Genomic DNA, 23,934 nt, shown 5'->3' on the forward strand with positions numbered 1-23,934 from the left:
CTGTACTGCAATTTGGCTTCATTTGTGGTGAAAACCAGCTGTGCTACAGTGAGAACAGGCATCTTGGTGTTGATGTGCCATGCTTCTGCTCCCTCAGGAAGTTTATAGGAATAGCTGATGAAAATAGAGGGCACTGGGGAGGAGTCATCTCCTCAACACTCCCATGGCAAACCTGCCACCAGCTCCTCTGCTTGACATGGGGTGCTGCCACCTGATGTGTGCCCCACAGAGCAGCTCCCCTTCATTAACACATTAGAAGTTAAATCTCATTTCTGGCTGCGGCAGAGGGCACAGCCAGGGCTGCTTCACACTGCGGCCACTCCTGCCTCGTCCCAGGATTTATTATTCCTGTTCTTGCAGCAATCACCTGCTGGTGCCAGGTCACTCCACTCACATGGAATGAGAACCTGAGAGGCATGGGCAACATTTCACAGAAACCAAGGAGCTGCTTCTGGCTGGGGCCTCCTGCCCTGAGGACCTGGAGGCCACTGGAGTCGCTTTGGAGTTCCTGGGCTCAGAGAGGAAGGTTGTTCCCCACTGTGCACCTACACAGACCCCATCTGCCAAACACCTCCTGCTCCAAAACTTGGCTGATGGAGACCCCCTTCCAATCCAAACCCTTAGGTGAGATTTCCAGCCTCCCAAAACAGCTGGGAGTATCAATCCTCCCCCAGTAGGAAAGAAAAAAGCATCAGGCTCCAAACCAGCCACAGAATGCCCTTCCTGCGCCTGACCCTGCAATTTGGGACTGCAGAAGAAGATAGCCAACTGTTTATCACTCCTGTTTGTGACTCTTCAGAGATCAGTGTGGGACCTGCCTTAACCTTCTGTCCTGGTTTAGGGCAGATTTGGGAAAGAACCTCCAAAGTGTTCTGTCTGAACCCACCACACCTTCCCTGAAGTATTGTGGTGGGGAGCTTGGGTGGGTGGCACCAGCTGAAGTTACTGAAGATGAAGCCAGCAGGAAAACAAATGTTCATATATCCCAGCTTGAGGTTTATGGACACTCACTTCAGTGCTTTTGTTCTAGTCCTCAGGTTGGGCAGCTTGGGCAAAGCACCAGAGCTGCTGCAAAGGTGAAATCCCGGGGAGAGCACAGGGCCCCTGCACCGCAGCAGCAAAGACCAACACACGCAAGTCCTGCAGCCCTGCCCCACACTGGGAACTCGTCCCCTCCTTAAGGAGCTCAGAGATGGTCCATGGGGCTCTGGCTAGATGGCACCAGCAAACCCTCTCTCTAATTCAGCCAGCTCCCCAGGGCTTGCTGGCTGCATCACCCTCGTGGGACACAGGCCCAGTGCTGCACAGCTCCTCTCCAAATCCAAAGCTGAGTCCTCCTCTCCTTTCTCCCCTCTGCCCAGCCAGCAGAGCTCTCAGCCTCACAGGACTCTGCACCTGAAGCACACAGCTCCTCCCTGTCCTTGGGGTGCTCACACCTAAGATGGGAAGCAGCACATGGAGTGACTGGAGGACACTGGCAGGAGCATCAGGCTCCCTCCAAAAGCCAGTGTTTAATGCTTTAATTCCCCAGATGATTAAGATGCAACATGATTTTCTTACCTATGAGCCTCTCTGTTCCCAGAGCTACTGAGGTGCAGAGGGTGTGCAATTCTGCCACCTCTATCTCCTGCTGTCCTGGGAAACTTCTCCATTGGAGAATTTCAACCAAGGTTTTGGAAAATACTAAAAATTGACCAGTGCAAAGTTACTAGATAAGAATCTTTAAAATTTATTGGACTAATTGTGTTACATTCAATATTTGATGTGTTTCTCCTGGACAAAGAATTGGCATAAATACAAACAAGCCTTTGTGTGCCTTCCCTAAACAAATAAGAGATAAAGTACTAGAGACAACGGAACATAGTTCACATCTTCATATTTACATTTTACCTTTACTTTACAACTTAGTGCCAGGAATATTTACAGAAAAATACAGTAAGAACAGAATGTTCATGTCTTGGCAACATACAAGAATTCATACAAATTGTCTATGATTGAAGCACATGATATCTGGCATTCTCACTTCTAATTGCTCCTGCTAAATCCATGGGGAAAAGGGCTGTGTTTGCCTTCAAAGGTATCACTCAATTACACAATCAGGAAAATGCATCAAATTTGTCTGTGAGGCTGAAATTTCGTTTTCTCCTCTTCCTGGGCATGCAGAACCTTGTGAAAAGAAACACTGTGACTTACAGAGCAGGTACAGCCCAGGGCAGCCAGAGCTGCTTCTCCATTCTGCCTTGCACACTGCTACCCACAGATGCACCAATTTCCACAGACACTTCCTCCCCTTCTCCCGCTTGCTAGAAGGTTCTAATGCCTTCCTAGAAGTACCTTTAAAAGAATGGCTTTTATTTAAAAGTCTCTAGTAAGGTACTAAAATGTAAGTTCAACACTGGGTTTAACAATGTGACAGCGGTCACTTCCTGCTCTGTTTAAACAGAATTATGAACCCAAACTGAAAGGCTGGATGAAAAGTGTCCCCAGGTTAATTGCTGTGGAACACTTGCAGGTCGGGGGGTGGGGGGTGGTGTCAGCCCTCATCCCCTCTGATGGACAGGGATGCTGACCCAAGCCACTCAAGCATCAAGTCAGGAATTCTATGCAGCAGTTTGTGATATTAAAAAAAAAAAAAAAAAAAAAAAATTGGATTCTTAGATAACTCTTGCAAGTCACCATGGAAATAAACACTTCAGGGGAAAAGCTCTGAAGACAGTACCCTGGACTAGCTAAAGCCATAAAGCCATTGGAGTTTGGTCACACTTTGAGAGGAGATGGATATAATTCCCAGACTGGTGGGGTGCATTTTGTTATGAAGCCTGAGACCTCCACATATCCTGGGGAAGGAATGACAGCCCTTGCAGGCACCCCTGCACTGGCACAGTCCGCCCAGGGTGCCCACTGCTGTGACCAGCACCCAAACCATGAGGGCTGGCAGCACAGTTTTGCATCACATTTTTATACTGAACTGTGACTTTCCTGAAGGCTCAGCTTTCCAGAGAGCCAACCCCACCACATACAGCCATGTCACACCACCTGTAACCTGCTCATGAGCTCGTTCTACAACTCAACTGATACATGATCCATCCATCCCCGGGCACTGGGCATGGCCACACCGTGCACAAGTTCCCTTCTTTCCAGACCCCTGCCAAGCCCTATGGCTCTCACAGCCATCACTGCTCTCATGGGTGTCTTTAGGTGAACACAGAAATAGACCCAAGACAACCCTTCAGCCAAGCACAGGTCTTCTGAGAGAGAGGAAATCCTCAGGCAGTCCAGTTGACTATCCCAGTCAGAAAGCACTCAGGGTTTGCCCCAAGGCCCATCTGCATTTGTGACTGCTCCTGAGTGCCTGGCAGCAGCACCTGGCAGCTGTGCTGCATCTGCACTCAGCCATGGTAGGGGGGTTGCTGTTACACTGTCAGTGTGCAGACACAGGGGGTGCTCAGGATGTTTATTGGTTACACATGCATTGCTCATGCCTTTTCAACCAGTGGGCTCAAGTGTGTTTGGCCATTAATTAGATCTCAGAGGTACATACACAGTGTGGGTAAATTTAGCGTCCGTGCATTAAACTGCTCCTGGCAAGAGTTTGGTAGAGGAATGAGGCTGTCCAAGTTCCCTGCACAGCTTGGCCAACGTGCCCAAACGCTGCCCTGGAGCTCCTTTGCCACATCCCACCTGGGCAGCACACAGGTATGGGCCAGCCAGCACACATCCTGATACAGGGGTTTTCTTTGGGTGGTTTAATTTTCTCACTTTTTATTCATCTGGATCAAATTCCAGAGCTTCTGAATTGAGAAGACAGTGCACTTGTTCCCTGCAACAAGCACACATCACCCTTGGCTGACCACCTCAAAGTCCTTTCACATGTATTTTTAGGGGCCTGTGTTTCCATGAACTCTTTGTGAAAAATCACAAGGAAAGCCAGGAGCGAGGTCTGTCCTTGGCAGATAAGCTGTAACAAAACAATTAAGACTGCTTCAGGTCAGAACTGTTGCAAAAAGTAGGTCTGAAATATCAAAATTCAATGCCTGACAAGTATTACTGCAATGCATAGCACTGTTATTAAAACCACTTTGAAAATAATGTGAAGAGTTCCCCAAATTCCTGCTCACTCATCCTCTTCCATTACCTGGTGCTGGAAGCATCAGGATCCCGCTGCTGCCACGCTGCACCTCCCCAGGAGTGTCAGCCACAATTCACTGCAGCAACACCAGCTGGGATGTGCCGGGATCCAGAGGTGCTCCCAGGGCTATCCATGCCCACCACACCTCTGAGATCCCAACTGTAGCTGTAAATATCATCTCCTAGGACATCCCTTGAGTCTTGAACACATCAAAGCCACAGGCTGAAAATGAAAATCCTGACTTAGGTGGAAGGGAAGCGCCTCTGCTGAATGTGAGAACATATTGGAGATTCAAAACAATGTGAATTGTAACTCCAAAGGGGCACTGATGGCATTGGAATTAATGGGGAAAAGAAGAATTTGTGACTTTTCGTTTTGAGTTGTTTAGTCTGTTTAACAGGAGCTTCTGGAAAGTGTTGTAGAAGCTGCAAAAACTGCTCATGCTATAAATAACAGGGAGGAGGCAGCCCCAAAATCTCAGATTTCAATCCAATGGAAGGAAGGCAAGTGATGTTTATGCTTTTTATGGAAATGGTGAGGAGGCGATACAGACACTTGAAAATAAATTAAGTAGTTGCATTAAAAAACTAATTAAAAAATAAAAATCAAGCTACTGAAATTAAATGTGACATTTTGCAACAGACCTGAAAGTCATAACCTCGCTTTTATATAATCTAAAGCTCTACCCAATAATAACTCTTTTTGAAAAGTCAGTTAATTTCAGGTGATGGTGGTTGTCTCATATGCAGATGGACTAACTCAGAGCCCTGCTGGGAGTGGCCACATACAGCATCTGGGCTTTGGCTTTCAGGGCCTGCTTCTTCCAAGCCATCTTCTTCCTCTGGCTTCTGGTACACAGATGGGTTACACCCAGTGAAGGATTTTCTCTTGAGCACTGAAGGGGGACTCCAAAATGTCTTTGAAGTTCTTACAGGGTAAGTTAATGCTCTGGAACAGACTCCTCCTCCAAGGAAAGATCCTGCTCTCTTGCCCTTGGACACGTGGGTGCAGCAAGGCATCTAATGGCAGGTTTGTTTGTATTCTTATTTCCATCCTCATATGCAGAGATGGCTTTACTTTGATTGCTTTCTCTTCAGAGCAAGACACCTACAGTTCCTAATTAGTCTGGAAAGGATGACTGGGTGAAGAGATTATTTTGCTAGCATCCAGGAAGACTAGAATTCAGTAATCTTCTGAGGGCAGGTGAATCAATTCAATATCCCAACTGCAATGTTTCGGATTCATTTCTCATTCCTCCCACATGGTATCTGCTGACTTGTGCTAGAACATGATTTCCTGAATTCCGGAGGGCTGAGAAAATTTGTTGTTGTTATTTAACTGTTTTCATTCGTGTAGCCACCAACCTCTGATCTAATTGTCCTGGAAGGATAATGACCTAGGGGTTGCAGTTCTTGAGCCCAACCTCCTGGAAAAGTGAGGTATAAAACTCTGGCTCCAGCTGCCTGTTCCGGTATTTATTGACAATATCTGCTATTTTCTGTTTTCGGCGGACGTGGGGGGGGTTGTATGAGTCACTTTCCAGCCTCTTTCTCCGACAAATATTTATTACTGTCTGTCTCACTAGAAAACCTGAAAAAGAAACAGCATTTGAATCAAGTTTAAATTCAGTCCTGCACCCCTCTTCTAGCCTCCCAGGCAAAGACAATTTTGGGTTCTGTCCCATCTCAACCCAGGGCAGATGTTCCGCACCACCAAGTCAAGAACTGCTCTCCATGAACAGCTGATAACAGACAGCTATGGTCCCCAGGCTTGTAAAGACCTTTGCTGTAAAGGAGGAAGAAAGGGACTCACTCAGTGGTACCCTAAACTGACTGGAGGAGAATCAGGAATACCCTTTGCTTTGCCAGTGCCAAGCAGCTGCCTGGAAGAAGCACCCTCGGGACAAGAGGGCAAGCCCAGGGCAGCCAATACAAGAGGCACAGTACCACAGCCCCAGCTACGCCGCACATCTGGATCTTAGGTGGGCCCCGAGGTCATACCAGGTAATTCCAGGGGAGCCCTGAGAATGAATAAAGTACCTGTCAGTACCTTTTTCCAGTAGGAATTGCAGAGCCTGCCCCTTGGAAAGGAGATGAGGAAAGACCTGATGGGTTGTGGCTGCAAACAAGTTTCTCCTCCCCTCACTGCCTTGCCACTTCTGTCACCCCTCTGTAACTCACAGTGCTGGATGCAGATGGAGGAGGAGGCAGGGAATCAAAGTAGTAGCACTCAAAAGCTGGCAGCTAACTTTATCTTATCTTATTCTGAAAGGAAATTTCTATGCTTCTCAGGAAGCAAGTATCCCTTACCCCCTTTGCTATTTCACAAGCTCCTTCTTAAAGACAAAAACATGTAGAGGACCTCACTGCACACAAACTACACCTGCTGAACTTATAGATGAGAAAAAATTCACTATATTAACATCCTGATGCAGCAGAAAAACAAGCCCAACTCTAGGAAAACATACCTGATAGTTTTTCAGTAAAAGCCACTGTCATCAGCTGAATTCATAAATGTTATTTAAGGGCCTAGGTCTGGCTTCAATTTGCCAATCGCTGAATTAAGCATACAAGCCCCAGAATCGGAAAGTCACCTCCAAAAGCAGCTTTATGGTTATGTACCAGTATCCTAATGTTCATTACTTCATTTTACTCTGTCCTGTGTAGTGTTCTTGCTGGGTGGGACTTCCAGTTACTGAAGCTTAATAGCACCAATACTAGGACAGGCCCATGAATCTATCCAGGAACAGAGGAAAAGGCAGAGGGCACACATAGAGCCTGTTAACACACATCTGCATGTATTTTTATTGAACACAAGAAAATCCTCAATTGCTGTGGTTTGAATCCCTGTCTGGCTTCTAAACCAGAAGGAACACACAGCATGCCAGCAAAGTAACAAATCCCATAGCATCCTCTGGTGCACCTTGGTTCTCTGTGCTAAATACCAGGGTCAGATTTTGTATCTCTCCTATTTAAACAGGCCCTGTTCCTAGTTCCAACACTCTTTCCTGCTACTCTGGCAGCCAAGTGTTGCCCACCTGCTCCCTCTGCTGTTCCTGCTCCCACTGCAGCTGCAAAAAGCATGGCTTTTATTTGTTCAGCAATGCCTAACACGTTTTCCAAAGAAAGATTCCAGACCACGTACTTTGCAGATATATTATTATTATTATTAAAAAAGCCAAAACCATGAACATTCCTAAAACCCTTTAGCTTACCAAGAGCTCTCCTACTGACTATCATTCCATCCACCAGTGGGATAACCATGTTGAATTTCCCAGTTGCTCCTTGTAGTTTTATCCTGAATAAGCCAGTGTTCAGAGGATGGATGAAGATCACAGGAACTTCCTTCTCAGGTATGGTAGATCTTAAGGGAAAAACACAATTGTTGAACCAGTTTTAAAGTGCTGTTTCAATGAATGACCCCTTTAAAGTGTTAAAAGAAAGTTTTAAAATGCCTCATGACTAAGGCAGCGGGATCGTGGGGCATGTTCTGAACCCTCAGAAGAGCTCAGTCAGTTGTGCCATGCCTATGATCTCTGTCCCCACAGGACTGGAGAGCCCTGCAGCCAGGGTGCAGTGTGTATGCAGCATTAACCACCTCACAAGGGAGCCAGGAGCGAGGGAGGCTCATCACAGACTGAGATAATACTGCACATTTTCTGATCTTTAATTTATATTTGATCTGCAGTGATATTAAGAAGTCTTTCACTTTTTCAACCAAAAACCAGTCCACTGAGAAACCAATAAAAATAATGAAAATAAGAGTGGCCTTACCTCAGGGAAGTGCTACTATTGGCTGTGGTTTCCACACCAGTGCTAGTCTCAGATACCAGATCAGGGAGGGGGAAGTTTTCTGTAAGAACAGGATGCACCAAATAAAGTTTATCTAATACAGTTTTGGATTTGTTGGTTTTTTTTTTGTGTACAAGGAAAAATTATTTATCATCAGTCAAAAGCATGCAGTCCTCAAGCATTTATACCACTAGTGTTCTTGCACAGCCAGCAAGAGCACTAGTGCTACAAATGCCACTAGCATCTTTGGCTTCCAGCTTCAGCATTCATGGAGGGTACACACACCTCAGCCATCTGCCCTCAACAGATGAGGTCCCAAACCTCAAATTCTCTCAACCCAAAGCTCAAAATCTCTAGAGGAACCATGAAAGCAGGAAGGAGATGAACTACTTCAACCACAAAAAGATCTTTCAAATTATTGTTCACTGCATCTTCACCCCTCCACAAGTCAGAACTCCAGAATACTGCGAGGAGCATTGAACAATGCCAACCACTCCCACCTACGGCTCCCTTGAGCCCTGATCCCACAAACATGATATCCTTCCTCAAATCCAAGCTCTGTGGATCTCCACCATAACCTACAACTCTGCTGCCATGCAACTGGTAACAAATACTGGAAAATGAATGTGAACAAGGAAAAGTAAGAACTTGAGTCACTTAAGGGGATTTGGCACTTCCCAACACCTTCTTCAGGAGTTAAGAGATGTTGAGAGTTACTCCCAAAAGTACAGTTCAGGCAGCAGGACGGTGCTTCCAGCAGAAGGAGTCTAAGGCCCAAACCCAGATGAGGCCATCAAATCTGGGATGCTAAGGGCACGCAACAGCTGGAGCAGGCAGAGGGAGATCATGGCAAGCCATGGACACACTCTGAGATGAACCAAGAGGGAGGGCAGGCAGGTGGCACCAGGGTGATAACCTTGACTGCTAAGTGACAGCTTTTCAGTGTGCAGACCCACAGATGTACCAGAAGCATAAGGCGAAAGCCAAGGACATCAGGAGCATATGGCAGAGCCTCTGGGCTGGGAGTCACTTCCAAGAGCTGCCCTCCCCTCCATCCAACTGCCAGGCTTACTGAGGCTCACAAACTCATTTCTTCAGCTTCAGGCCCAGAATTCTGGGAGATTCCTATGGTTGCTGAAAGAAACAGCCAAGCAGTCATGCCTGTGCAGCACAGCTGCTGCCCTGGCAGCAAAGGGGTCTAACTGACAGCCAAGGAGGAAGTTGGTCAGGGACACCAGCTTGGAACACACTTTGGGCCAATGTCTGGACAAGGAAATGGTGATGTAGAACTTGCTGTTTTCTTCCTCATCTCAGGCTCTGAGGGACATGCTGTGGACAATGTGGTCTTCCCAAGAATTTATATCTACACTTATCAGGAAGCTTCCTATTGATTGCTGCTCCCATTCCCTCAGTCTGGAAGGAGCTAAGGTCTTAATTAAGGTCCACCCTTACTGCCAGACTGGGAACCAGGATTAGAAATCAAAGACAGAATAAAGCAGCATTTCCTGGCCAGTCTTGCAGACACTGGTGGGCTAGGCCAGCACACAGAGACTCCCACATAGCACTGAGGCCAGGCCATGGCTTGGAACCAGCACACAAGAAACTCCTGGGGACAAAGAATTCCTCAACACTGCTCACCATGGCCATGCCATGGCTGTAACAGAAGAAGCAAAGCTGGGTCTCTCCCAGAGCAGTAACCTGAGGCAGAGAGGAAACACCAAACTAAGAAAGAAAGTTGCACGAGGAGCCGGAGCTTGCCTGAGCAGAAAGGGAGCACGGAGCAGGCACCCTGAGTGCAGGACAAAGGAGCCCTCCCCTGACGAGAGAATATGGGGCTCCAAAGGTGCCATCATACCAAGGAGGATGACAATCCCTCCAGCACAGAAGCAACAGGTCTCAGAAGCCATTTTTTTAAAGGAAGAAAACCAGATGCACTCCTAGGAAACAACAGCCGAGGAGGACTCAAAAGCAGGGGAACACACCTGCCTTAGGTGCTGAGCCTAAGAAGGTTCATTACAGCATTTCACAGGTACTGCCAGGGCTAAAGGAAACTTCAGACCTCCAAATGCCACCGACTGGATCCCAACTCAAACACTGAAGAACTGATTCAGAATCTTAGTGCAGTTATAGACATTAATAAGCACTCATTTTGATTGTGAGGTTGGTGAGGCCCTGGCATAGGTTGCCCAGAGAAGCTGTGCCTGCCCCATTCCTGGAAGGAGGTTGGGACTAGATGAGCTTTAAGGTCCCCTCCAATTCAAACCAATCAGTGGTTCCACGATCTAACATTTAATTAAAAAACAAAAAACAAAAAACCTGGTTTCTGCCCTGTTGTTACTTTAGTGAACAGTTAGAAGTTGTACATACCTATATCATCATAACGTTCCACCCACACCACATACACTTTGGTTTCAGGTCCCATTGGTGGAATGGTTCGGCCCTGAGGCATCCTCTTGGATCTAGAAGTAGGACTGAGCTGTTTTGAACATAAGGGAAGAGTAGCATTTGCAAACATCATGAATCCAATAATGCAGCCAACAAGTATTTCCCAGCTGCTCCTCAGTCATTCATATCTCAGCTGGGTACAACCTCTGCAAGCTACTGAGCAGGGGCAGCTGTGCTGGAACTACTCATTGCAATCTGGGTCGCCAACCTACTAGTATTCAATATAAACTAATATATATATAACCAACCTTGAATCAGTTAGAAGTTTTTCTTAATGTTCTTGAAGACCTTAAATGAATAACTAAATATCCATATGGAAATGAATTCTAAACAAGTAATCAGCAGTAATAAGTCTTTCACTTACAGATACGACAATTCATGGTTTTCTGCTTTGTTAGTGTAGAAAAGCAACTCTGGTACTTCAGACACAACTGAAGCTTGTAACTGGGTAGGTAAGAAAAGTGGTCATATCTATCCATCCTCCATTTCCAAGCACAGATATGAGGTGGAATTACTCTCTAAATATTGCATATACTCTTTCCTGCATGCATTTCAAGATTTCAGGACACACAGTATTACCATTTAGCATGTCTAAGTGTTATATTTAAGTAATGTAATCTTGCTGTCTCCTACTGTAGAGGCAAATTCTGGCAGGACCAAAGCAGATATCAAAGATTAATGACAAGAAATAAGTAGCTCTGCACACCAGGAAACCAAATCATAGACTATCAAAAGTCCTGAGCACTGCCAGCGTGCTTCTTGAAAGGAAAAAAAAAAAAAAAAAAGAGCACCATTTTTCAATGCAAGTTTTGCCTTACCCGCTGGGAGGGATTAAGATTGTCTGTATGATTGGGGAAGAGTTCAAGTGTCAGAGGCTGCTGCTTCAATATTCCTGGCAGCAGATCCATGTTGGAGTCGCTTTCTTGGTCAGAGACACTGCTTTCCAGTGAATCAGCTGCAAGACAGAAGAAAAAAAGGTGGGTTTTGTCTATTCTTCCACCAAAAAAATTAAGCTGCCATCATATATACGGTTTTGATACCAAAAAATGTTAGGCTTTTGAAACTAGACATGCATGAATGTATGGGCAAGTCAATACAGTCCTCATAAGCAGGAAGATAAGCTAGGAGATAACTGCCTGTTATTCCAGAAACAGGCTGCCCACCAAGCACTCCCCACGGGCTTACACACATCCCAGCAACCTCCTATGGAATAGAGTCTCCTTCTTCCTACGGCTACACCATATTTTATTCCAGGCAACTTTTAGCATGCCAAGGATGCCATGAAAGCTGTTGCTTTTCTACTTAGCAGTGGTACAGACACTCCTGTATGCTCTGTTCTGCAGGAGCACATCACTGACAGGAAAAGAAAAAAAAAACCCAGGCATCATCAGTTAACGGTGGACCACATGTCCAACCTGAAGCACCCTGGCAACAACAAAACTGCTGTGCATGCCTGGACATCTACTGAGGTTTAGAAAGGTACAGAACAGCTGCCACATCTGGATGGAGTTTAAGGATTAGAATGCTGTAATTTAAATGTCCACACCTTTCTGACAAGGATCTTGCTAAACACACTACTTAATTAATTTATTTAGGTTTTGCTTCTGAAAGAGTTCTCAACCAAAAATCCTGTGAGTTTCATTTTTGTACAGAGCATGTACAGACAGATCTTACTCAGGGATTCCACTGGTGATGGGACAACAAAGGCGATTTCTGTCAGGGCATCTGCATAATACAGCACCTTCTTCTGCCCATTGAAGATACTTGCCCCAACATCTTCTGAGATAATTAGATCATCTGAAATGGACAGAAAAGGAAAGTTCAGCCAGAAGGAAGCTCTACTTCTTTACACTCTGTGTCAGAAATGATCTTCAAATACAAGGTGCAATCAATTAGAAGAAATCATGCAAATCTCATTTTAAAATGAAAGGAGTCAAATCTCATGGCTAACAGCCTTTCTCAGATAAATATTTTTACTATCTTGAAGGAAAAGGCATTTTGGGTTGGGAGTGGTTTCATTTTGAACGCATTTCCAATGCACTGGATTCTTTATTTCCTAGTACTCTAGTAAGCACATCTGCCACAAGAATACATCTGCTGTCTATTTCTGAGCATTCCATCCAGCAACATCATTCAGCTAGTCATTCAATTTCCAAAGGATTCTAACACTTATCACTTCAGTCTGATACTATTCTAGAATTCCAAGCCAGTTTCTACAGGCTCTCCTCAGTCTTTTCTCTGTCAAGGAGAGTTAGAAAAACATTTGTCACCAATCAATGAGAGGAAGGTCCTCATTTTCAGTCCCCACTGATTCCCTCACCACAACTGGCCAATACTGGCCGTCAGAACAGAGAAAGAGCTTCCCCCTTTTCCTTCCCCATGTCACCTTCCCCACGTCACCTCCAGAAAGACTAGCAAGGACTTTAAAATGAATTGTTTCTCTGATGCAGTTTACAGAAGGGTTCCTGGGATAGCTGTCTCAGCAAAGCCACTGGAGCAGTGAAATTCAGCATACTGACAGAGAAGTGGCCAGAGACATGTTGAGACTCCAAGCCAATATTCAGCATCAAGAAAAGATTGCCACATCTCCAGTGCACAGGCTCCCAAGAAGCAGCACTGCAACTCAAACCCATCTCTTTAGGAATTTCTTTTATTCTGGGGGTGCTGCAGGGAAACATTCCCATGAAATTATTTAACCACAACTCACCAGAAGCTATTTTAGACTGACAGAATCATTGAGACTGGAGATCACTGAGTCCAACTGCTAGCTCAGCACTGCCAAACTCACCATATCCCCAAGTCCCACATCTGCACAGCTTTTAAATCCCTCCAGGGATGGGGACTCCAGCACTGTCCTGGGCAGTCTGTGCTAGTGCCTGACCACCCCTTCCATAAAGAAATTGTCCCTAACAGCCAACTTAAACCTGCACTGAGGCTATTTCCTCTCATTGTGTCATTCATTACCTGGGATATTGACCCTGACCTGGCTACAACGCTTTTCAGGGAATCGTAGAGAGTGAGAAGGTCTCTCCTGAGCTTCCATTTCTCCAGGCTGAGCCCTCCCAGCTCCCTCAGCTGCTCCTCATCAGACCTGTGCTCCAGCCCATTCACCAGCAGAACCAGATTAGAAGTAACCTGCCCTTCCTCCCTTCCATTTCTGAATGCTTTTTCTGTTTCCTTCTTCCCTGAGCTGGTTAAATTAATTCAGTTATTTAGTGGTTTGTGTTTTCATTCAAATGGCTGAAAAAATTCCAGCTGAAAAGTCCACATCAAACCAGGTCCCTTGCTAATTCAGGGACCTGCCTTCTGCAGTTATTCTGACACAGCCACTGCAAAGGAGGTCAGAGGGCTCTGCCTCTGAGAAAGTACAGCCTGACCCTGTCCTTAAAGCAAAATTAAATCCAGACCTGGCCATTCTGTAATCCATCCTGACTTGCTCAGAGAAAGCAATGCCTCTGTACTCTAACCTCTCCTGAACACTTCCAGCCTTCTGTGGTTTGTACTTTTATTCCTTAACTTAAGGGAGAAGCCTCCAGCTGGCTGCAGACACAGATGAAGGGCACTCCTAAGACACAGGGAATGGACAGCAGAGCAAGTGCTACCTAAGCCCCTGCAGCTGTAATAGTGTCACACCTGATGCCAATATCAGGTCAAGGATGATGAACAAGCTGCACCAGCCTTGCCACTGCCTTTGGGGGGCACACAGAGGTTGTGGCTCTGGAGATCCCCCAGAACAGGTCTGGGCCTTGGAGCAGGGACACTGAAACCAGCCCAGATACTACCAACTCCCAGAGGAGCTGATCAAGGTGTCCAAGGGAGAAGATAACCCAACCCCCAATTTCCCATCCTGGGATAGTAGCTCACATTCCTGAGGATCATTTTGGGTGACAGGATGGGGAGAGGGAGGTGTATGACAAGCTCAGGGTAGGAGTTGCTCTAGTGGAAAAAAGCAGAGCCAATGAAGCAAAACAGAGAGCCATGTGGGGTTCCAACACTGCCAGGACTATACACAGCAGCTTCAGTCAATATTTCATTTTAATCTACTTAGAGAACACTAAACAAAAATAAAAATCACACTGTATTTCAAGCCTATTTGCGAATACACAGAACAACCTGCAACAGATTTCACCTGAATAATGGTCTGGAGTAATATATTAAAGATTCTTCAAATCTTAAAAAATGTAGCCCAGAGGTATTTTTTTTGCTGAGGCTACTTCCTCCCAACATATAGACATTAGTTTTGCTCACTCTGACTTGAAGTTTCATTTAATATTTACATGTTCCTTTCTAGCAAACATAATTAATCAAAAAAACCTACCAAACAAAAACCCCAAAATCAAAGAACAACAACAACAACCAAAAAAAACCCACAAACCAGAAAACCAACCACAAAAAAAAACCACCAACCCACCAAAACCAACCCACCAAAAACAAACAAGCCACGAAAAAAAAGCATGCCAGTGTTCAGACACGTAGACAGGAGCAAAAAAATTGTCTTCTAAAGGAGCCTAAACATTTTAATTTACTACAAAGGACATTTACTATGTCTTACCTTGTTCAGGTCCCTCCTCATCACTGCAGCTGTTGATTGACCAGCTTGTTGAGACGTGACCAGTCCACCCAGGGTGCTTCCCAACATCAACAGACCAGCCAAGAGACAGCAAGAACTCCAGGAAGTGAGGCTGAACAATTCTGGAAGACTCCATGTTCTTCAGGATCTGAAACCACCAGCAGCACCATGTTGGTACAGAAGCAGGAAACTAGTCTTTTCCTCCCCAGCTTTTTAATTAAATTTTTGTCACCAACTTGGTTTTGCCCAAATATAGCTAGAGAACAAGCCTGGAACCCCAGACTTCCTACATGGACATTACTCCCTGCTGCTCAGCATCTCCCTACTCTGCTCGGCCTTGTCCTATTTAATCAGCTTGGCTTTTTGCCAGCATTTTCAAAGCCTGTAAAACAATGAATTAAATGGCTGGAAATGGTAATTTTGAGACTCAAGCACCCATCAGAAAAAACACTGAGTACTCAGTGCAGAACCTGCATCTGCACCAAAGGTAACACAAGGGTTTGCTAGACAGTTTTCACTATTAGACCAAGTTAAAATTTGAGGAGAAGGGTATTTTCCTCACTACTCACCTGTACATGACACAGAGTGCTTTAAAGGACAGGTATCACAGCACACTGAAGTATGGAACAGATTTTCCAAAACAATTTTCAGTAGCATTGAGTGTGCACTTTAATCAAACATCACACTGTACTTTAATCCAAACATCACACTTAAACTTTAATTCTACTTCTGACAGAGATCTGGGATGTTTCCAGATGTTAAGGCAATTTTTATCTCATTATGACCAAGTGAGAGTTGAGCCCTTCACCAAACAGCACATAAGGACATGTGTGATTTGGATACCAGAACCATTGGGGTTTGTGGAACAAACAATCCATTCATCCTTTCCAGACCATGCAGGAATTTGTTTTGTGGCAGAGGCACCAATCATTTTGGCTTGTGCAGGGACAGAACACTGGGACACAAGCTCCAACAAAGCAGAAATTGCAGGGATGGGTGCTGAAAGGAAAGCTCTCAGGCTGGAGGCTTTGTGTAGCCACATGATCCTGACAGTCCATTCTAACGCCTCGTACAGTGTTCAGCAGTGACTAGACACACTGCATTGAAATAGTATTTATCCTCATTACTGAGCACATTGGAACCATAGCTGTGCTTCAGAAAAAGTCAGGGTAAATGTGGGCTGGAAGACATAAGAGCTCCATAAGAGCATATAAACATTCTGCTAGTTCAGCAAGTACATGTCTCAACTCAAAGGCAGACCTAGCATATCTTGTTTCATAGCTGACTTTGCAGATGAAAAGATTCTGCACTGGCTACTCTGAATGACAATTTGACACTCAGACAGATTATCCTGGTTTCAAGAATTGTGTCCCACACCAGAGTAGAGGGTGCTGCAGTGCTCTGCCAACTGTGCACTCACAGTGACACAAGGCATTGGCACAATCATTTATTACAGAAGCCACCCTTCTACTCTTTACTACAGGAGTTATGAATGAAATGAAAAGGTACTAGAGAAACATCCTTTCCTAATGAGCCCATTAACCCTCTTAGCATGTTTCTAGGTCACAAAGAAGTCCCAATTTAGATTTGCACAAATTAACCTGATTAACCTAATCGCCTTTGAGTCTAAATATTATAGCACAAAGACTTACAATGCAATAATGCTTCCTTACTTGCAGAAAGTTTTTAATTCCTTTAATATGTGTTTAGCATTAGAATGAAACCAAACTACCTTCACATTGCTCATTGCTGGAACAAACTGCAACCTTCCCTGCAAGCTGAGCCAACAAAGCTGAAATGCCTTTCTGATCTGAATCTTTGAACTCTACAAATAAGGACAATAAGGACAGAACAGATAATAAAAATACTATTAATATTATATCTCTTCTCTATATTTTAAAATACAGTCATTTGTTACAATAATCCTAAGTGTGAGCAACGTACTTCAACCTAGAGATGAAGGGAGTATGCAGTGACTTGTAGCTCGCACTGGTTCTGACACTCCACTCTAATCACCAGCCCTGACGCTTTACTCACTTGGAAACTACTAGAAACAAGACAATATAGGCTTGTTGGCACTCTACACTTTCACTTACCTCCTGGCTAGTTTTCTGGCCTGCCTTCATGTAGAAAATGAAAACAGTATCAAAAGGACGACAAGGTAACAAATCCAAGTAGCCAAGGTCATCAAAAAACCCAGGAAGAGCAGAGTCAAGTGCAATCAGGTGAGGAGGTAGACGACTGTTAGTAGGTTCCTGCCCAATAGACAGAGTTCAACAGCTTAAAAACCCATCTTTCTTAATTGAAAGGTCTTTATGGCTTCAGTGGCAATCCATTAAAATATAAAAAGACAGTTTCCCTTCTTTAAGAGCAAAATTATACAGGGACTTCTGATGCAATATAATCTTGTCACGGTAAATGAGTAACAGCAAGCATAACAGGTTGACAATTCGTTGCATTCCACTCTCATTAAATAAAAGTGGTACTTTGCCAGTGAGAGACATAATATTTTGCTCAAGAAGAGCACACAACAAAAACAGCAGATGCTTTCAGAATATCACAGCTATGCACACAGTTGCATGTGCAGTTTCAGATTAACTTAAATACCAGTGATATGTAATATACTGAGCCCTTTCAGACATCATTTCTGCAAACGCTCTAGTCTACTTTTCCTGACAGCTTTCTGGAAGGAAAAGCAACAAATACAAGGGAGACTCCATAGGTAAGAGGCAGAATTTCAAATTAAGAGTATGGATCACATCTAAAAATAATTATTTTAATTTAAAAAAGAAACCTCTACATCTACTATGTACCAAGTGTTTATGTATGATTAAACCACCTCAGCACAACCACCCCTGAAGCAAGACTTCTATGGCAGTTATATTTCAGAGTCTTCAAGGACCACCCCAAAACCTAACTCAAGTTGTGGAATGATTTTAAGTGTGAACATTTGAGTGTGATGGCTTATGCACCCGCTAAAAAAAAGATACAGACACCCATTCAGAGCATTTTCAACTTGAGGCCCAGCCTTTCACAACCTCACTCTGAGTCCTGGAATACTGGAATCTATCCCTTGATTTGATTAGACTGCAGCTGAACAGTAGTTGAAGTACATAGATGATCTTCCACTAACAAAACTTTTTTTCCCTTTTGTCAAGCCAGACCACATGGGAACTGGAGGAACTGCACAACACCAAGAGGTATCAGATCACCTTCAATGCCTCTAAGGAGAGGAAGCCGAAGTGAGAGAGGAACAGACGCGCTGTCTGGAACTCCTGTGCTGGCGGCGGGGGCTTACACTCCGTGATGGGATCAGGAAAGCTCTTCTTCCGCCACTCCTCTTCACTTCTCTGGTCTATGGAAGTCTCAAAGACAATCTGCTGAGCCATGCCATTCCTCAGCTTCTCATGGCGCTCTTCGAGCTGGAAAACATTGTGTGAACTGCTGATGTCACCAAAATCACAAAGACCCACTAAGAAAACAATTCCATCACTTAGGAAAGCTCTACAGCAGCAGCTGCAGCATACCATCAGAATGGTTACTAAAACACTTTCAAAAAGACCTTGCAACACTGCAAAGTGAGCACCTAAACACCCTGTTGGCATAGGAGAGCTCTGTGAATATCCAGTATCAGCTATGGCTTCTCCTATTCAAGAGGACAGAAACTAAAACAAATTAGATCCTGTGAAACTTTAAAATATGAGACATGCACTCTCTTCTTTTCCCCCAGAAAGGTCTCAAAGAAGACCCTTCCATTTCTCCAGAAGAAGCAACAAATGCAAGTCATTGTTTCCTACAGTACCAGGATTAGAATCAGTAATAAAACATGTTGAGCAGTGTCTCCCAAATAACACAACCAAAGCATTGGCATCTTCCTGGAGAAGTGCATAGATTTAACTAATTTTCAGAGGTTATTATTCCATTAATATGAAATTGGATAAGCCAAAGGATAAAACTATTTTCACTAAGACATAAGTGCATGACTCATGAACAGACCAAAACCCCAAAAACAAAATCAAGTCAGAGACAGTTACTTACTTCCTGATTCACAATTTCATGTAAATCTGGAATGCTCAAGTCAGCTTTCACAAATGGAATCTTGTCCACTTCTTCAGGAAAAGGGCGTTGTTTCACACTGTGTTTCAACCCAACATCATTTTTAGGAGCTGGTCTAGGTTCTGGTACAAATGTCTGACAAAAAAAGGTCGATTTACATTCAAGGTATTGCATCAATAGACAATATTGTAACACATGAAAAACATTTTCCCACCCCACCAAAACTACAATAATCTGTTAGTGAGCAGCATTATTAAAAACATTAAATACTTTAAACTAATAGACTTGTATTGAAAATGTGACTGCAAATTTTAAAAAGACACAACTGTACATTTTGAAATCTATGAACCCTGCTAAGCATCTAGCCTGTAAACAGATGCAAACCCCACCCCCCCCCCCCCCCAAAAAAAAAGGCAAGCTTACATAGCAACATCTTATTTTCAGCCCATTCTAACTTATTTAGAGAAAGCTGGCCAGTATTTGAGAAGCTCCATCTCAACCTTCCTGACTGTGATGATCACAAGCCAAGGCCTCAGACAGCAGCAATGCTGTGGGTCAGGAGATATACTGCCAGAATAGTCAAAGGACTTGCCTCATGGATCATGATGCAATAATTTTGCCATTGCTACTACACCATCTTCTATATTGTCATTATGTAATTCCAAACTTCAAGTTACCAAAGAAAGCAACAAATCATCTAGGTGCAGTTTTAGAGGTGCATCAGCTCCAAGCAAGTAAGCCCTTTATGGTATCTTCAGTGTTGTTTTCTAGGTTTACTACTGATGACATTTCAAAAGGGCAAAACCATTAACAATTATGTTATAGAATGCCTTCAAGTTGGAAAAGTTCTCTTAAAACTGGTGAGGAGGTCAGCAGTCAGATCATGGCTTGCCCTTTAGTGAACCAGGTAGCACACCTGGACAGATTATTTAGCCAAGGGTCCCAGCTCCAGAGATAGAGCTCCAAACACATCCTTGATGGTCTTCCCAAAGGCTTCTTTGCTGAGACCACATTCATCTAAATGTGAACATGCCAGCTGAGACTGACAACCCTCATTTCAGCTACATTAATGCCTTTCTTTTACTGAGGGTCATGAGAAGAGTTTAAAGATTTGGAGAAGTTCACAGACAGAAATTCTCATGACAGGAGTACATGCTCCATTAGACAACTGCAGTAAGAAATTTTACTGTAAAATAAGACAGAGGTATTTCTCCTCCACTATTCCTCTCCAGAGCTGTTCCAGAGTTCCTCTAGATAATTTTTTTCACAGCAGGTTTACAGCCATCTTTGCAACATCAGGCTTTGTAGCTTGAAGGCATGTTCTCTCTGCAGCACCACATTCTACACCTTCAGACTTCACTCTCTCTGCTGCAAGGGCTTTGTCTGACACCTGAAAACTAGCCCTGCCTACACACTAAATACACTGTACCTTATCCCATCACTTCAGAAGATGCTTCCAGAAAAAAAAGAAAAAAAAAGGAGAACTCTCTCTCCCTTAAGCAAGTCTGTAAATCGAGAAAGCAACAGCACTTTCACAGTCTGTAGTTAATATTAATCACAAGTGGTAAAGAGTCACCAGAGATGTGGCACATTACCTACAGCTAAAGGCCCCGTGGCTCAGCCTTAATGCATAATCACCAGCTCTGGGGGGCTGTCTCACATTAGTGGAATTTCTGCTGAACATCTCTAATTAAAGATTTCTTTACGGGCTTTGATAGAGACCTTTTGATTTGCTTTAGCTCCTCTTGGTAAAAGACAGAGTTGCTGGGCCCACGCGAATCTTCCAGATGTCCCACGGATCAAAACCGTGACAGAGGGGAACGAGTCATCTGCAGAGCACATGGGTAAAGAGAATAAGACATCATCATATACTGCAAGCAGTTCACTGTGTAATCATTCAACAAGAAGAAAATGCAGGCATGACAGTAGAGGGTTTTCTTTCATAGTTAACTCCTCCCTGACCCTGAAGAAAACTCCTGGTGAGAATCAAGCAAATCTCTCTGCAGCAGCTAGTGCTAGTCTATGTCAGTTCAATATTTACCAGCTCAGTTTCATCATTAAAAGCAACTTTCATCCAAATTCATGCAGATCACAATTTCTCCAAATACCTCCAAAGAAATCAAAGAAGATTGTCTAGTCACTGCCTGTTTAGGTAAGACAACGAGCATATGGAGACACCATTTCCATGATGCTTCCATAACCTTCTGCAAAAGTTCCTCACAAATAGCAGCAGTAAGGACAGTGGAAGGACAAAAGATAATGGTCAAACAAAGACTCAGAAGATTTTCTGACTCCACATCACAGAAAATTATTCCCCACAATGAACAGGGACACAGAGAAGTGTCCTCTCAGGTTTGCAAGCCCCACCTGGGTAACACCAGGTTGTGTTATCCTGGTCCCAATGCCTTGTCTACAGCAGGAGGTCAGACTACAGAGTCCTGAGGTGCCTTTCGACTGGCACAATGACGGTTTTAACATTGCAGGCATTTCAGTCCTCCTTCAAGATTTAAAAGGCTACCAGTATTAGTCACCTTAGATGAGATCATCATACTTCATCATAAGCTTTTCTTCTTAAAGACATTTGCATCTATCTTTTGTGCACATAAACCACACACTGGCACCATCAGGTAACTAGCAGAACTCTATTCCTTCCGCAGTACTCCCTGGGAAGTTCAGGGTGCAGCCTCCTATGCACACCCTGTACATAAGCACACAAACAGAGAGAACCCAAACCAGCTCCTCAGTCACTCCCTTCCGTGATCTGCATCAGAACTGGCCTGATGTACTTGTGCATTATTGCAACTAATCTTGTAATTCAAAGGGGTTTGTAAGCAAGTTATACACAGCAAGAAAAGATAACCTAACTTTTGATTCCAACAGCTTTGCAGGATTCCACAGCAACACATTTAGCAAAGGCAGTATGCGGATGAGAACTGCTCAGCATGCTCTAGTCCTCTCCAGTCAGGAACACACTTGCTCCAACACATACTGAGGGTGGACATGTGGCAATGGCTGCCAGCATTGTCACTTCCTGCAAGATCTAGTCAGTGATTCTCAACATGGTAAGAGCACTCTGGACAACAACTCAACTTCTCAGCACTAGTTCATGCAGTTCTGTGCAATATCTGCTTTCAAGATTAGTTTTTAGGCTCCATCCTGTCTACAGATAAGGAAAGTGTACTGGGGACAGTACAACAGCTCTAACATAAGTTAGTCTTTAACTGAAGTAACATGTGAAAGAATTTTCATCTGTTCTATTAGGCAACACCATGACACGTGAAGACTTACAGGGGATCAGTTATTCTGTTCAAAGCATCATTTAATACCAGATTTTTGTAATAGAAGTTCCTGATGGTCAAAGTCTATGAGGCTGAAATGAATTAGGTTCAGCTGTGAAAGGCAACACCCTGTGACAAATCTCCTTTACAGGAGATGTCATTGACAGAAGAGGATGAGACATGGGAAAGTTTTAGCAGCTCCTAAGCAACTAAAACCACCTGAGCTGAAAGTATCCACAGAAATATGCAGTAATAGGAGGCCTAAAGCAAGCAGCAGTAATGGTACAACATAAAGGAGATATACTAACCATATGTTAAGCCCTTATCTCTATCAAGTTTCCTATACTCCTTAGATTTTTATTCTTGTACAAACAAGGATGTTTCAAAGTGTAATGCTATTGCTTTTCTCCATCACCCATTATTTCAACAGCAGTCTATATGATCTAACTGGCTGAAAGACTTGGACAACTGCATAAACAATGTGGGTAGGCTTGTGCATGTCTGATTATCACTGGCACTAAAGTTATTCCCAGCACTTCATCCCAGAGCAACACTCTGCTCCGTGTGCCCACCAACAGACAGGAAAGACCCTGAAATGTGAGAGAGATGCTTGAAGTACCTTTGTTTTGCAGCTTTGTACAGAAAGTTTTAGCCTGAGAAAGAAGGAAATGGGAAATCTGAACTTACTCTGTTCATTCCCTAGAGGCTGCTCCAGCATGGCCAGGATGACACTGTTGTCCAAAACAAAGTAACGGAAGCTGTGCTTGTTTATGGTAGGGAGACGGGAGTATTTAATTAATGTGGTTTCATTCACCAAGCTGCAAGGAGAAGCAGGACCACTGGGAGAAGGAAATGCTCCAAGCAACTGCATAATGCTGCGAGTGAGAAAAAAGTTGAGAGTTATGTCAGATTAAGTGAACTGTTCCATCCAAGCACAAACTTTCACTCACATTCTTCATATGTATCTTGACCTAGCAGTTACATTATCAGGGCCCTCACCCATCAGGTTGCTTTAAGATAACCAGCACCTTCAGAAAAACATGCGTGAAAACCTACAAACAAGGGTACTCTGCCTATAGAATGAGCTTCTTTATAACCTGGGATATAAAGCTATTAAGACATACTTTAAAGCATGAAAATCTGTACCATTCCATAGCTTTATGTTCATTTTTAAAACATTATTTCTCCAACCATCCATACTTTAGCCCTTTCATATCAACAAGCAGAACAGACATGGCAGTGCACTAGTTAAAACTGCCTTTGCTTTCTTCAAGTCCAAATTACAGTAACTTAAAACCCTTTAAGGGGTTGGCACCCTAAAAGGTCCAGGATCACACAAGCACAACAATCACAGATGGTAATCTTCCCTGGAAGAAAGCTTCCAGATGAGATCCAACAGTGCCCACCTCCTTGGAGCCACAGCCTTAGGAGGCCCCTAGAAGCATCGTTTTGAATCATTTGAAATTGCACAGGGTCTCACTAACACTACTAGAAATTGAAAATTTCTACGGCAGGAACCAGTAATGAATTGTCCAGTGTCAGACTGAAGTTCACACAGTCTAAGTCAGGACCTTACCACCCTTAACACCAACATCCAGAGCAAAATTAAGTCTATTGATTGCCCTCTCCACACACTTTTTGACTTTACTGTGAAAACAGTTTCAT

At 43.9% G+C, this 23,934-nt stretch overlaps 1 protein-coding gene across 6 annotated transcripts in view; it reads right to left on the reverse strand.

The window, feature by feature from the left end:
• Positions 1 to 1,739: 1,739 nt before the first annotated feature.
• RALGAPB (Ral GTPase activating protein non-catalytic subunit beta) overlaps positions 1,740 to 23,934 on the reverse strand; it is a 63,227-nt gene continuing 41,032 nt past the window's right edge. For 3 of the 6 annotated variants that reach the window (XM_084217924.1, XM_084217923.1, XM_084217922.1), the window contains 13 exons: positions 22,957 to 23,144; positions 20,714 to 20,820; positions 18,974 to 19,126; positions 18,148 to 18,357; positions 17,032 to 17,190; positions 16,668 to 16,760; positions 14,918 to 15,083; positions 12,040 to 12,162; positions 11,184 to 11,320; positions 10,288 to 10,396; positions 7,903 to 7,981; positions 7,344 to 7,492; positions 1,740 to 5,719 (listed from right to left, as the gene is read on the reverse strand). In XM_084217924.1, coding sequence (XP_084074050.1) covers positions 5,526 to 5,719; positions 7,344 to 7,492; positions 7,903 to 7,981; positions 10,288 to 10,396; positions 11,184 to 11,320; positions 12,040 to 12,162; positions 14,918 to 15,083; positions 16,668 to 16,760; positions 17,032 to 17,190; positions 18,148 to 18,357; positions 18,974 to 19,126; positions 20,714 to 20,820; positions 22,957 to 23,144 — 1,867 coding nt within the window. In that variant the 3' untranslated portion in view covers positions 1,740 to 5,525. The remainder of the gene's footprint in view (positions 5,720 to 7,343; positions 7,493 to 7,902; positions 7,982 to 10,287; positions 10,397 to 11,183; positions 11,321 to 12,039; positions 12,163 to 14,917; positions 15,084 to 16,667; positions 16,761 to 17,031; positions 17,191 to 18,147; positions 18,358 to 18,973; positions 19,127 to 20,713; positions 20,821 to 22,956; positions 23,145 to 23,934) is intronic. The other 3 variants (XM_084217927.1, XM_084217926.1, XM_084217925.1) reach the window with 1 other exon arrangement.

Source organism: Fringilla coelebs (assembly GCF_963513975.1).
Source record: "Fringilla coelebs genome assembly, chromosome: 18".
In the NCBI taxonomy this organism is placed as follows: domain Eukaryota; kingdom Metazoa; phylum Chordata; class Aves; order Passeriformes; family Fringillidae; genus Fringilla; species Fringilla coelebs.